This window comes from Ursus maritimus, unplaced genomic scaffold, assembly GCF_017311325.1.
Source record: "Ursus maritimus isolate PB19 unplaced genomic scaffold, ASM1731132v1 scaffold_13, whole genome shotgun sequence".
Taxonomy (NCBI): domain Eukaryota; kingdom Metazoa; phylum Chordata; class Mammalia; order Carnivora; family Ursidae; genus Ursus; species Ursus maritimus.
Window position 1 is genome coordinate 39,198,961 of NW_024423675.1, and position 14,272 is coordinate 39,213,232.

Genomic DNA, 14,272 nt, shown 5'->3' on the forward strand with positions numbered 1-14,272 from the left:
CAAGGATCCTGGGATCATGAAGGCAGCTGCTTAACTGAGCCACCCAGGCTCCCCTCCCAGGCACCGTTCTAAGAAATGGGGGTAGACACAGTCCCCACCCTAAGGATCTTTGCACGGGCAAGAAGGAAGACAGCAATTACAATCAGGTGTAACGAATGCTGCTTGAGGATCAAGTACAAGGTACAAGGAAACAAAGAGTAATTACACAGCCCAGGTGTGGATGTCAGAGAACGTCAGAGGATGCTTCCTGGTGGGTGTGATTCCTGCTCTGGGCTTTGAAGACTGAGGATGGGATAGGTTAAATGTTGTCACATATACAGCAGGGCTGCCCCAGGCAGTTGTGCAGTCAGTGCACTGCCCAGAGGCACCCAGCCAAGATGAGAGGCAGTGGAAAGAGAACCCTTGCTCAGCTCACTGAGCTCTGACAGGGGAGCTATGTCTGCAGGAGCAAACAGACCACTTTTCTTTGCTGGAAGGCATCCACCTGCTTGCCAAGCCCCGAGCACTGCCAGGCTGTATCTTCTCAGAGGTGCTTCTTTCTCAAAATGCTCTGCCCAGAGCAGTGGGGCACCTTTTTAAAGCCAGAGCAGCTGCTCTGGGGCAGGCAAGGGTAGAAATAGGTTTGCAGGCAGAAGGACTAGGTTCCAGCAATTTCAAGTAGTTCTGTATTGCTAGAGCACCAGGTGAAAGAAGCTGTTCTCCTGAAGGCCCTTACCTGTCATGAATTAAACCTATGACTTTGACTGTAAAGGAAGCCGACCATTGGTAGATACAAGGTGTCTAGAGGGGGATACGTGGATATGTGGATTTGCATTTCAGAGAGCTCACGGTGTTCAATATAAGTAGAGTTTGTGTGTGTGTGTGTCTGTCTGTGTGTGTGAGATCTGGGAAGATTCAGAAATTCAGAGTCAGGATAACCGATTAGGAACTCTGTTCAGGTCTGAAGTAATAAGGCTCTAGCTTAGAATGGTGGCCGAAGAGGAGAGCAGGGGAAAATGTGAAAGAGGCTACACAGGCGCAGAAGACCTGGCAGCTGCCTGGGGGTCAGGAAAGATGTCTTGCTCGTCGCCCACCTGTGTCATTACTCAGCTGTGGCGGAGAACCTGGCCTTGATTTCAACTTTATTAATTAGACATAGATAAGATAAAAGAGAATTTGTTCCAGAAGATTTCGTAGGGTGCTTGGAAGTTGAGCTAAATTATGACAGATAAAATCAACTCATCTTTTCCAAATGCTGGCTTCTATTTTTCCATATGTAATTTCCAGAGTCAAATTAATGGTTGGAAAGCAGTTAGAATAGCAAATTTCTAAAATTTTGAGAAGAATAGAAAATAGTGTTTTTCAAACACTTTTTTATCTTTAACTTCTGATTAAGTATTGATTTTAAGATTGACTGAAGTTTTCTAATTGAGTTGGGTCAGAAGTTGAAAATATTAAAAAATATTTTTCTGAAAATAAAGATAGGATCAATTTTAGAAAATTTTTACCAATGACTTCTTTCTAAAGACCTTTTTTCTTTCTTTCATTACTGAATCTTCTAGCCTCCCACACAGAATTTAAAACTTAATTATCCCCAGATAGTTTCAATAATCTTGAAGGAACCAAATATCTCTGCAATAAAGATAAAAATATTTTTAAAACAACTCTTTCCTTATGCCAAAAATTTTATTGGGCTTAACCAAGGTAATGAACTGGCACCTTTGGGTGATTGAATTTAAACCCCTTATAAATAGGACCCGTCTTGTTTTCCCCACTCCAGCTTAGCCTCTCCTTTCTTCCCTCTCTTGGGTAGAGTTGAGCGTAGCCTGCTTAGTGATGTGATTTATTTTTTATTTTGTGATTTATTTTTACTTAAACCGAGTGGGAGTCGTTTATGAATGCTTTAAAAGTTAATTTTTTGAGACACTAAATTAAAGTCCTGCCTACAACATAAAAACAAACAAAAACATTGTGTGTGTGTGTGTGTGTGTGTGTGTGTGTGTGTGTGTGTGTGTATTTGCCTGAGGAGTGGGAGTTGGGAGTAGGAAAGCAAATGAGAAAAATCTCTTAAGGCCAAATGTTGGGAAGAGGAGTCTTTTTTTCCATTAGACCTAATTTGAACCAGTATGACATTGTTGCTTTACGAAAAAAAAAATCTAGGTTTATTTATTGCCTTTTTTTTTCATGTATAAAAACCAACTATGTATAAAATTGCTAATACTCCTCAATTCAAATACTAAAATATAAGAAGGTGGGCAAAAGACTAATTATATTTGAAAAGTCATTCAAATAATGGAGCAACATTCTATGGAAGAATAGTCCAAAAATTAAAAATAAACTCTTAATTTACAAGAACATACTAGCTTCTTCTTACTAAGTGTTATAATTTACTTTCCTTCCATATTCTTTATGCTTTTATATTATTTCCCTAGGTATCTGATAGGAATCAGTATTTTTTCCCATTTTCAAAGACTTATTTCTTAAGTACTGAAAACCTTTCAGTAGTATTAGTCAAACTATTCTTAATCACACAGACATTAATTAATGTGTAAAGATAAGCTTGAAGACTACTTTTTTATATTTCTAATTAATTTTTAATTGACATGGCTGACACAATGTTACATTCAAATTATTTTTTTAATCTATGTCTTTGTTATTATCTTGTTGTCAATGGCTAAGGGTCAAAGGCTTTTGAATTCTATTTATAGATTCTGGAATTCTTCCTTCCTTCTCTCCTACCATTCTGTTTGTTCCTCTGTGGTTATGAATTTGAGCATGAAAGGAACTATATTTATGCTGTTGTCGATAGAAAAATTTACTTATATAAAACCAGAAGGTACATAAAAACCCATTAAAGCTCGCTTTATAATAAGATTTTATATCAATGTATTAATTGCAATATAATATTATTTCTTTAAAGGAGTAAAGCATATTCATGTGGAGGAGGCAATCATGGTTATAACAACAAGTTTAAGAGCATGGAGGTAACTTACTGCTTTATTTTTTTAACAAATATTTATTGAGTACCTGCTTTGTTGTAGGCAATCTTCAGGATCCTTGAATACAGTTGAGAACAAAGCAGATAAGGATCCCTGCCCTCATGAAGTTTGTTAACAGAGGAATGTAGACAATTGGCGTAATTAGGAAATACATTATTTGGTATATTAGGGGATAAGTGCCCTGGGAAATAAAAGTAAAGCAGAGTACGTAGACATTGGGGGTGTTTCAGGGGACCATGGGGACAGTATGCAATTTTACACAAGGTGGAGAGGGTAAGAGTCATGGAGATGATGTTTGAAGTGAGACTTGAAGAAGGTGGAAGAATCTACCTTTGAAATACTCTGGGGACACGAGTCCCAGGCAGAGGAAACCGCCAGTGCAGAGGCCTAAAGGTGCATGTGCCTGATATGTTGGGGATGAGAGAACCTTCGGAGCCTATTGGAAGGATGTGAAACTGGGGCCGATTTGAGAGGAAGGAGCAAGGATTCAGTTGGGTACATTAAGTTTAAAATATTTATTAGACATGCAAGTGGAGATGTTATATAGACACCTAAAAAGAGTCTGTCTATGCAGAGATAAAAACTTTGAGTTTTAGGTATGTAAATTATTTAAAAGATCCGCAACTAGAGACCATCCTCAGAAACTGAGTATAGGTAGAAAGGAAGACCAAGTACTGAGCTTTAAGCAGATCTACTTGAAGAGGTTGAAAGAGTCACTAGCAAAGACACTTAGAAGTAAAGCCAGTAAGGAAGGAAAGAAAACCAGGAGCCTAGTGTGTTCCTGGAAGCCCAGGGAAGAGACTATTTGGTACAGTCCATGAGTTAAGTGTAGCTGATATTCCCCCATAGGTAAAGCTTTTATGATTTTTGCAACATGGTTGTCCTATCTGTTTCCATTAATAATAATAATACACACACACACACACACACACACGGCCCTGTTACCAAAAATAATTGTTTATTAATGTTTGACACTTTTCTTCTAGTTATTTATAATCTGAAAATATTAGATGTGTTATGAATAATGTGTTTAACATGAATTAATTAAATGTAAATAAACATATTTAGGTTTCTTTATCCTAAAATTAAAGGAGAGATATATTTAAGAAATCAGTAGGTTAGTAGAAGTCGTAAAAAAAAAATTCAGCATTTAGAGACTTCAACAGTTTTTGTCACGTATTAACACATTTGAACAATGATATGAAAAGAATATTTAGTGTTATTTGAATTTCTAATTTATACTATATAGATATGGTAGAACTGTGCTGACATTGGTTGTCCATTATTGTTTGTTTCTCCTTGTCTCCTGACATACGAGGTGCTGTGGAAGCAGGTACATTTAGCAAAAGTAAATACAATATATTATATTTGATTGGGATGGTTGGAATCCCAGTCATAGGTGCAAATGATATAAAAATCATTTTCAAACCTGAAAAGAAATCCTTACAGTAGCCTCAGACGCAACTGGAGAGCTGGGACAGACGGAAAATTGTGTCTCTTCCAACATTTTTGAGTTTAGATGGCATCTAGTAACAGTAGGACTATTTCCACCTAGGCTTTCTTCTTGGCACATGGATCGAGTTTCAAAGAGAAGACTGAAATTGAACCATTTGAAAATATCGAAATTTATAACCTAATGTGTGGTGAGTATATCTATATAAATTTAACATCAAAATGTGGACATAGTTTGTAAAGTATGTATTCTGAAATTGGTAATAAACTGAATCCCAGAGACAGATGCTTTGCCCTAAGAAGACAGAAAGTAGGAAAGATGAGAATGAACCATCATTCAGAATCACTCAGCCATAAGAGTGAATTCTTTCTGTTTGCTGGTAATGATAAACATTAGATCTCAGGAGACCAACTTTTCTTTCTTTCTTTTTTTTTTTTTTTTTTAAAGAATTATTTATTTATTTATTTGACAGAGATAGAGACAGCCAGCGAGAGAGGGAACACAAGCAGGGGGAGTGGGAGAGGAAGAAGCAGGCTCATAGCAGAGGAGCCTGACGTGGGGCTCGATCCCGTAACGCCGGGATCACGCCCTGAGCCGAAGGCAGACACTTAACCGCTGTGCCACCCAGGTGCCCCAGGAGACCAACTTTTCTATCTGTTAGTTACTATTTGAAAATTTCGTAAAACTTAGATAATTAAAAGTACATTTCTAACTTTTCAAAGCAGGAGAAAAAAACCCTAAAAGCACAAGTATTTTCTTAGATGGTGGAAAGTCCTTTTCGGACAGATGCTTGGGATTACACTCAGTGTTTAAAAAAAAACAAACTTGAAGACTTAGAATTTTAGGGGATCTCCCCTACTTTTCTGCCTACGTGCTTACTCCAGAGCATTGTACTAATAAATCGTTTATCTCGGCAAGGCAATGGGTAAGTTGCAGTTTCACCTTGAGCTTCAGGAATTCTGACGCAAATATACTCACAGTTGTCATTCCTAATCTTGCCAAAGGCCTGTGGTGATTGAATATGACTTCGAAACCAAAGAGTATCCATTTGAAAATAACGTGTTGTAGCCTGAACAACTTTGACTCTTGGTTCCCAAGCTGAGTTTGTGGTCAGGGATGCTGGCCCTTTGTGGGGAGGCTTAGAAGGAATCAGATAGGATTTCAGTTCTAAGAGAGCTCTATTTGGTGGTATTCAGCAGGAGCCGCTTAAAAAACTATACTTGTAAAATAATTTGTATATTGTGTTGTATAAAAAAATAGAAAAAGTTATCTAAATATTGTGCAAAATTTTTGAGTTTAATTTTTGAAAGGTATCTGTCCTTAAGTTTCCTATAACTAAGTAAATACACTGTAAGCAAGATTGTAAATTAACTTCTTCAAAATTGTTTTTGATTGAAGTATAGCTTTTTATGCTAGAAAACCAGGATATGCTTAAGGAACAAAGGGAGCATTTAAGTTATGATACTTTTCCCTGGAGGAGCAGAAACAGTTCCTGAAAGTGCGTGTAGCTTATAACAAATGTTCCCATTGTCTAGAAAGAGGAGGTGATAGAAACCCTGGAATGGGGGTGGGGTGGGGGAGTGTGTGCGCCTGGGTTGTTCAGTAGGTTAAGTGTTGGACTCTTGGTTTCAGCTCAGGTCATGATCTCAGGGTAGCGAGATGAAACTTCACATTGGGCTCTGTGCTCCGTGGGGAGTCTGCTTGACATTCTCTCTCTTCCTCTCCCTCTGCCCCTCCCTACCCCCCCAACTCTCTGTCCCTCTCTAAAAAAAAATAATAATAATAATAATTCCCTGTGGGAAGAGACACTAACCTGAAGGCATATGCAGTACAAGACCATATTAGAGCAGAATTTATTAAAGGAAGTTTTGTTGTCTTCCATCTGCTAGATAGATGGTGTTGCCTTTTCATTTAAAACTACTTCAAATTTATTTTTAAAAACAGATCTTCTACACATTCAACCAGCACCAAACAATGGCACCCATGGGAGTTTGAACCATCTTCTGAGGGTACCTTTTTATAAGCCAACCCATGCAGAGGAAGTGTCAAAGCCTTCTGTCTGTGGCTTTACTGTTCCACTGCCCCCAGACGATCTAGATTGTTCCTGCCCTGGGCTACAAAATGTAAGTAATAACTTCACGTATCCGTAAGAATGTAAAGGGGCAAGTGAGTTTATAGCCAGGATTATAACTGGGGTAGCTGACTGCCGGGTTTGTGCTCTAGTTCTGACATTTACTAAGTGAATGTATGCAGTGTCTCTGGAACTTGTCTGGAGGTGAGGGATGCATTGTAACGTCCAGCATATGAATATGCTTTGTAAACTGGGAAGCACTGTTTGGGCATTAATAATTCCCTGTGAGCTGAGTGTCTTAACTCTTCATAACAGTTAAATCTTAGCCACTCTTTGATTTCCTTCATAAACTTACTCCTCTTACAGCTACAAGACCTCTTTCAGGTCTTTTCAGTGGGTCAGGCTCTTGGCCGAGTTCGGGAGCTTGACTTCAGATCCCAAGAGACTCTCAGTAAGATGAGATTCCAGCGCTAGGAGTCTCCCCCCATCCCCCCGGCCAAAAAAAAAGGCAAGGAGTCAGAACATGAGCTCATAATGCAAGGACCAACCCTACCTGTGAGAACTAGGGCACAGGGATGGGGGCTGGGATTTCAGGATGGAATCGGAGCCCAGTTATCAGGAGTCCATCAAGTTAAAACCAGTGTCAAGGTGCATTGGATGCCGAGTTCAAAATGTTGTAGAGCTAAATAAGTACCTGCTGCCTCGGGTAAGAATTATTCCTTAAACCAGGAGTCAGCAAACCCTTGACTTTCTTTAATCCTCAAAAACATTACACCGCATCGATCAATAAGTATATAAATCAATGCTGACCAAAAGAGGCTTTAAAGGATAAAAGTCCAGTGAAGATTCCCAATCAAAATCAAATCCACAGCCCAGATCAGAGTAGGGTGTGGGTTTCTTACCTACAGCTTACCTGGATGGAACCTCCATTTAAAATAATAATAATAATAATAATAATAATAATAATAATAAGCATTACAATGTGGGCGTTTTTGTCTCCGTTTGAGGAAAAAAGAAGAGTCGGAGAAGGTAGGTAAACTGTCCAAGGTCACAGAAATTTGATCTACCGGACTGCAAACCTCCAAATTCTTTGTAAAGAATGCCCTTTGCTGTTCAAAGTGTGGTCACAGGAATAGCATCTGCCTCACTTGCAAGCTGGTAAGAGATCCAGAATCTCAGGCCCCACTGGGCTCAGGATTTCTAATCAGAATCTGCATTTCAGCAAGACCCTTAGTGAGCTGTACTCCTATTAAAAGCCTGAGCAGCCCAGGGATGTTGTCATCCCACGAAGTAGTTGATTCTAGCTGTGGTCACCGTGCTTTGCCGCATTATCGATCGTATCTTTGTTAACTCCCGCACAAAGTATCCCAAGCCTATTTCTGAGCAAGTGGCAGAATTAGAATTAAAACTCGAGTTAGTCTGGCTTGTTTGTTGAGTAGTAAAATATTCAGGCATTACTGTAGAAATAATCCTCTTACAATGTGTTGACTCCCGTTCTGTCTTTCCCACATCGTCTTGCAGAATGTTTCTGTGCAGCATGTGAACCAGATGCTAAATCTCCCTCAAGATGCAAGTAAGTCAGTAGAAAACACATCAAGTCTTTGGTGTTTAGCCCTAACAAAACACAGTATTGCCTTTGGGGGATTCTTTAAAATAAGCTCCCAGAGGCTTTTGAACATGAAGATTGCATTGCCAATAATACAAGAAGAAAACCCCCCACAAAACTAGATCTAAATAACAACACTCACAAGCCTGGGTAGTTACAGTGTTTCCAGGAACACAACAAATTCCTTGAGATGGTTGTGCCTGTTCCTTTTCTTAGATGTGAACCGCCCACACTCTATTGGCTACGGCCTACCTCTATTGGCTGTGTGACTGGGCCAAGTCACTTAACCTCTCTGTGTCTCAGTCTCCTCATCTACAACAATGGCACCCACTGTATGCAGTTGTAAAGATGGAAAGAGTTAATCTGTGGAAAGAATTTAGACCAGTGCCTGGCCTGTAGCAGCATTATTATTACCTATTATCTTTTAAGTGTTCTCGTGTTAAACTCATTAGGCCTGTTTCATCATTTATAAAATGGGGATACCTTCTTCATGGAGTTTTTGTGACAATTAAATGAGTTAATATGTGTGTGCACTTAGATTAGTGCCAGGTACACAGTAAGAGTTTAGTAAATGTCTTGGTTGGTTGATAATCTTTTTATAATCTGTAGAGTGTTACTGCATGCCATGAATACCTTGTAGGTTTTAAAACTATCAATAATTGATGGATTTTTAGAGTACAATAGGCAAATAAAAATAAATAAATACATTAGGACATACTGTTCTTTAAAATTGCCAAATCTTTCCTGTGATAATTGCTAAGGGAGGTTATCTTTGTTACAAAGTATGTCCTTTTGGTTTTGAGGTTGTATCTCTTTAAATATGTCCTGTGAACTGTTAACTGCTTGGCCAGATTACTTTTCTAAACCCTAGTTTTGTAATATGTAGAATGGAATAATAACACTTGCCTCAGAGTTGTAAGAATTAAGAGGTTAAGTATGTGAAACATTTCTCAGAGTAACTGGCACGTAATAGTCATCAGATGATATTTTTTTGTGTAGAAAACATTTGCTAACTACAAACATTTTTATTATTTTATTTTATGTTATTTTCATTTTAGTAATCGCGACGGAGAAACTAAATTTACCATTTGGGAGGCCCAGGGTTATGCAGAAGAACAAGGAACACTGTCTTCTCTATCACAGGGAATATGTCAGTGGATTTGGAAAAGCTATCAAGATGCCCATATGGAGCTCATATACAGTACCGAAACCAGTGAGTTTGTGTCCATTGAGCCATGCAGGCTGGAAAAAATTTATGGCTCTCGAATATTCTAAGAATTGACTTTTGATTTTCAGTAGAGATCCCAAAGGGAGTTCTCTGCTCTGTGTCTTGTAAAACAATGTCCCAGGTATTTCTTAAAGGTATTTATAGGTGCTATGTGGGTGCAAAAGAGAACATGTCGTGTTTTGCCTGGAGAAGTTAAAAGGTGTTCACAGACCTGTTGGTAAGGCAGGTAGGAAAGAAGCTTTCCAAGACAAGCAACAGGAAATACAGAGGCACACTGTTTATTTTGTCTATCCTAAGTACATGGTGGGTGCACCCAGAAGTTGATGCTAACTAGATTATAAAGGGCTATTTATTTGATTGTTTAACAAATACTTTACTATCTGCTGTGTATTATGGTAGGCACAAGGAGCCTAATGTGAATAAGAAGTAATCCATCCCTGAAGGATCCAGTACTCTAATAGGTCAGGCTAGACTTAAAGGTATAGATGTGCTGTATCATAGATCTCTCCAGGCTGAGGTTCAGAATCCAAATGTTGAAATTGTCTTCCTTTTTCACTGTCTGGAAATCTCTCCTTCGATAAGTGACCCTGGGACATTTGGCTACGAAAAGAAAGAAAATGTTAGATCTCTATCTCATACCATATACAAAACTAAATTGCTGGTGGGTTTATAGACCTAAATGTGAACAGCAAATCCATATTTTCCTTTCTGTATACCTTTATGACCTTGGGATAGAGAAAGATTTCTTGGGACACAAGAACAACAACAACACCAAAAATACAGAGGAAATTCACTAATTGGACTGTCTTAATGTAATGTGTGACAAAAAGACAAAGTTACGGATGAGACCATGTATTTCCACTGTGATGAATATCCAGAATGGTAATTAGGATCCAGAATAGCTAGTAAATTTCTTCCACTAACCAAGAGAATGGCAAACATCTTAGTTAATAAATGGGCAATGACTATGAGCCAACCAATTGAACTTCATTAGCAATCAGGAAAACATAAATGAAAGCAAAAATCAAAGTCTGCCAAAAATCCATCAAAACACCCCTTCGGGGCAGGGATGTTTCTGTTTAATGTATCCCAGCACAATAGAGCTGCCCAGTAAATGTTTCCTGAATGAATGCATTGGCTAAATTAATCCCAACCATTATTTTTAAAGACTAAAGGAGAGAGCAGTGCCTTCAGCTAGAAGGGTTCATAAATAATCAGAAAGCTGTTCTTGTAAAGAAAATCTTGATATCTTAGATCCAAAGACTCTGCGGGTGACAAAACTCAACTTATTACTGTTCTTTCTAAGGGTACAGATACTCCACTCCTTTTTAGGGCCAGGAAGTGATTGGTTGTATCTGGTTTATTTACTCGTCTTGTTCCAATTCAAGATTTCTGGAGAAAAGTAAATATTTTCCCACTATTAATTGAAGCTTTGTGTGTTCTGAACACCAACTCTGTTGCTGACAATCGTTTAATTGTGGTCCGCGGTAGGAGTGCACTGATGTTACCACCCAATGTGGGCAAACATTTTACCAAGAGTTACCTGAGTTCATGTGCATGGTTAATGGCAACAGCACTTTCCTATTATGCAAAATGTTCACGTTGTGTTTTTCTTCAACCTACTGTGGAACAACAATATGATGTTATTTATTCCTTAAGATAATTCCTAATTGTTTTTGGTTTTGAGAAGAGCAGTATATTTAAGGCCAGTCTTATTAGTCAATTCTCTATTTTGAGAAGTCCAGGCACCAGGGATTGTGTGGAGTTCAGGGGAATGTTGATGGGTTTAATACTTTCCCCTGCAGTCTTGCATTCCTGAATTTATATGAGCTTTAGCGGAAACCAGAGGCGGAGAGATTTTGAGTGGGCTCAGACCAGGAGTTCAGTACAATTCTTTTTTGTTATTGTTTTAAAACTAGCTTCTTTGTTACCAAAAGTTCCTGTCCTTTCACTGATCCCACAGAACTACTTGTGTATTTCTCCCTCCATGTGACAGGATGGAATTCTAGCAATTTTCTGCTTTCTAATTCAGAAATTACTCTGTTAGTATGTTGTGGTTCAAGAAAATTACATGCAAGGATGTTTTGAGATTCACATTAAAATGCTGTAAATCTGCCCTGTGTTTGAGAAATCAGACTTTAAATAAGCACTTTTTGGAGCATGGGCCCAATTGGCTTGTGCCTTTAAGTTTTATGGAGCTTTTGTTTTTCTGTGGTTTTGGTGGGTTTTCTGATTTTTGTTGTTGTTATCTCAGGAGAGTTCTGGAGAAGTAGCTGTGATTTGAAATCATGGTCCTGCAATAACAGCTTCCAAACTATTAGGGTTGATGAGACTGTATATGGGTTTTGCTTCAGGGCCCATTGAGTAAGACTATGTGAACTGCTCTTTCTGTTGCTGGGTGAGAAACTGAAATGAAGAGCAAAAATTATGACCACGTTTTAGAATATATGCCTTATAATTGTAATGTAAATCAAAGCACTTTTTCAGAGAAAAAAATCTAGCACACTTGAAAAATGTTTCTCTCTCTCTCGATCTGTATGTGTATATATACGTCCCACATCACTGGATTTTTGAATAGCCTTTTTTTGTTTCCAAAGCTTGTTAGCGCTAATACTATAAATTATGGTTCAATCATGTTTTATGATTCTTTAAAAAACTAGGAACATTATTATGTATCGTAAACATTTTTTGGAAGTATAAGAAATATTTTCCCTATAGAAAAAAAACACAACTAAAACAATAATTTTACAAGTATACAGTTATTATCCTTACCGTAAGACCAGATGGTAGCAATCCAATGTTCAAATAAATAACGTTAGCTTTTATGTTCAGCCTACAGGTAAAGAGAGTCTATAACTTAAATAAAATAATTTTATCAACTGTTCAAGTTTTATTTTAATCCCATGCAAGACCTGAAATGAAAGCATCTCGCTTTCCTGTCTATGCTCATCACCTACTTCTCTTGAACAATTTTGAGAGCTAAGGAGTTCAGATTTTATCGGAGTGTCTGAGTTCTATTTATTGTTTTCCTGACTTTCTATCCCCTGGCTTAAAAAACTCTAAAGAGCTCTGAAGAGCTAGCCGGGTGGAAGCTGTTTCTGTGTGTGGAGGTGGAGGGATGGTTCACTGTGCCTTCTCTCAGGAGCCCAGGACTCAGAAATGACGTGATCATACCTCTCCACCATCCTTCTGGAGGGCTGCCTGTTGCATAATCTCCCCTTTATAAAGGAGGCCACATCCTGTCTTCCTAGTCTCAATGCATTTGTATTAGGGGTTCAAGTTTGGTAGGTAAGAAACAAGATTTTCAGTAAACAGAAAAAAAGTATAACCCTTTTGTAACACTCTGGCTAAAGCCATCCTGATCCGTGTTCCCCGACTCAAAGTCCACACTACTTTGAGAGAATAGTAAGCATTTTTGCCCAAGTGGTACGTGAGTCTAACTTCTACAGCTGCCGCCTCATTAGAAATTACAATGCACTTCCTTCCTTAACATTTTAATAATTTTATTTATTTATTTATTAAAGATTTTATTTATTTGTCAGAAATAGAGAGAGAACAAGCAGGGGGAGCAGCAGGCAGAGGGAGAAGCAGGCGCCCTGCTAATAAGCAGGGAGCTCGAGGCAGGGCTCGATCCCAGGACCCTGGGATTATGACCTGAGCTAAAGGCAATTGAGCCACCCAGTGTCCCCATTTTTATAATCTTAACTGTTGAATATAGGCATTTCATCTTCCTCCCATTACAGAAAATACATCCATGGCTACATTTATGTATCATACATTTCTTCAAGTAAGACGTACAAAACGTGAAGTTTTAGAGTAAAATGTTAAAGGCGTGTGGTAGGAAACATCAACTCACAAGATTCTGGTTGTCTATGGGGCTGACAATCGATATGGTTGATTCTCCATTTTACAACATCTTTACGTGCCCCTTGATGTCAGATGAAGAAACCTGGTCATTCAGGACTGTTTGCTCTGATGTGTGTCTGAAAGGATATAAACAAATGGTTTTAGCTTTCCAGTGTCTGTCATTAGGAGAGTGAAATGAATGGTGAGAGCTAATCCACCGCTTCTAACACAAATATCTTCATATTTCTTGGTTTACTTTTTGGTTTGGTGGGTTCTATCACTCAGGAACTTCCTGAGAAAGGAAGAAGGAAAGGTGTATTTTTTAGACTTTATGTATCTTAAAATATTCTTATTTCATCTATATACTTATTTGATGGTTTTTAGCTTTAGAATTTTAGAGATCATTTTTCTTCAAATTAATAGGACATAAGGTTTCCTGCACTGATTCTCTAATGTTTTTTTACATTCCCTAATTTTTTCCACCTTTTGTCTTTAATTTTACTTTTTGAGATATTTGCAGCTTCGTCTTTTAATTGAATTTTTTATTTCTGTTGTCATATTATTTTTTAAATCCCAAGAGCTCTTTCTGTTTTTCTATTGCTTTCTCTTCTTATATGGATGTCATATATACTCCCATCTCTCTATGGAGCAAGTTTTCTTCTGCATTGTCTCTTTTTTATCTTGGTTCCTCCTCAATCCCAACAAAATGTTTGATCCTTGGTTATACTTTTATATGTTAAAGGAGAAGCACTAAGCTGTGTGGCTGCGGCTGGCCAACTGGTAGACTTCACTATAGGTTGATCAGAATAAGAACTAGCTATTTTGTTGGGGATTCCTAATTGTAAGCATCTAGTTTTCCTTTTGGACTGGTTTGTTTCCCGAAGAAAGGACACTTTTAATCTGACCCAGCATGTAAAATGGGGCAGCCGTCATGTGAGCAATGAGACTGGGGGGAGTCTCACCATTCAGTATGTGGATTTTTATTTAATCCCACTGCTTTCAGTATGATGCACCTGCTGTCTGGGCTGTCTTGGGTCCCTCAGTATGAACATCCCTCTGGTTCAACCTCTCCAGTGAGTAAACTTTCTAT

At 38.2% G+C, this 14,272-nt stretch overlaps 1 protein-coding gene across 1 annotated transcript in view; it reads left to right on the forward strand.

Moving 5' to 3' along the window:
- ENPP3 (ectonucleotide pyrophosphatase/phosphodiesterase 3) overlaps positions 1-14,272 on the forward strand; it is a 69,569-nt gene that overhangs the window by 41,896 nt on the left and 13,401 nt on the right. The window contains exons 16-20 of the mRNA XM_008691097.1: positions 2,900-2,963; positions 4,534-4,621; positions 6,376-6,554; positions 8,024-8,075; positions 9,167-9,321. Coding sequence (XP_008689319.1) covers positions 2,900-2,963; positions 4,534-4,621; positions 6,376-6,554; positions 8,024-8,075; positions 9,167-9,321 — 538 coding nt within the window. The remainder of the gene's footprint in view (positions 1-2,899; positions 2,964-4,533; positions 4,622-6,375; positions 6,555-8,023; positions 8,076-9,166; positions 9,322-14,272) is intronic.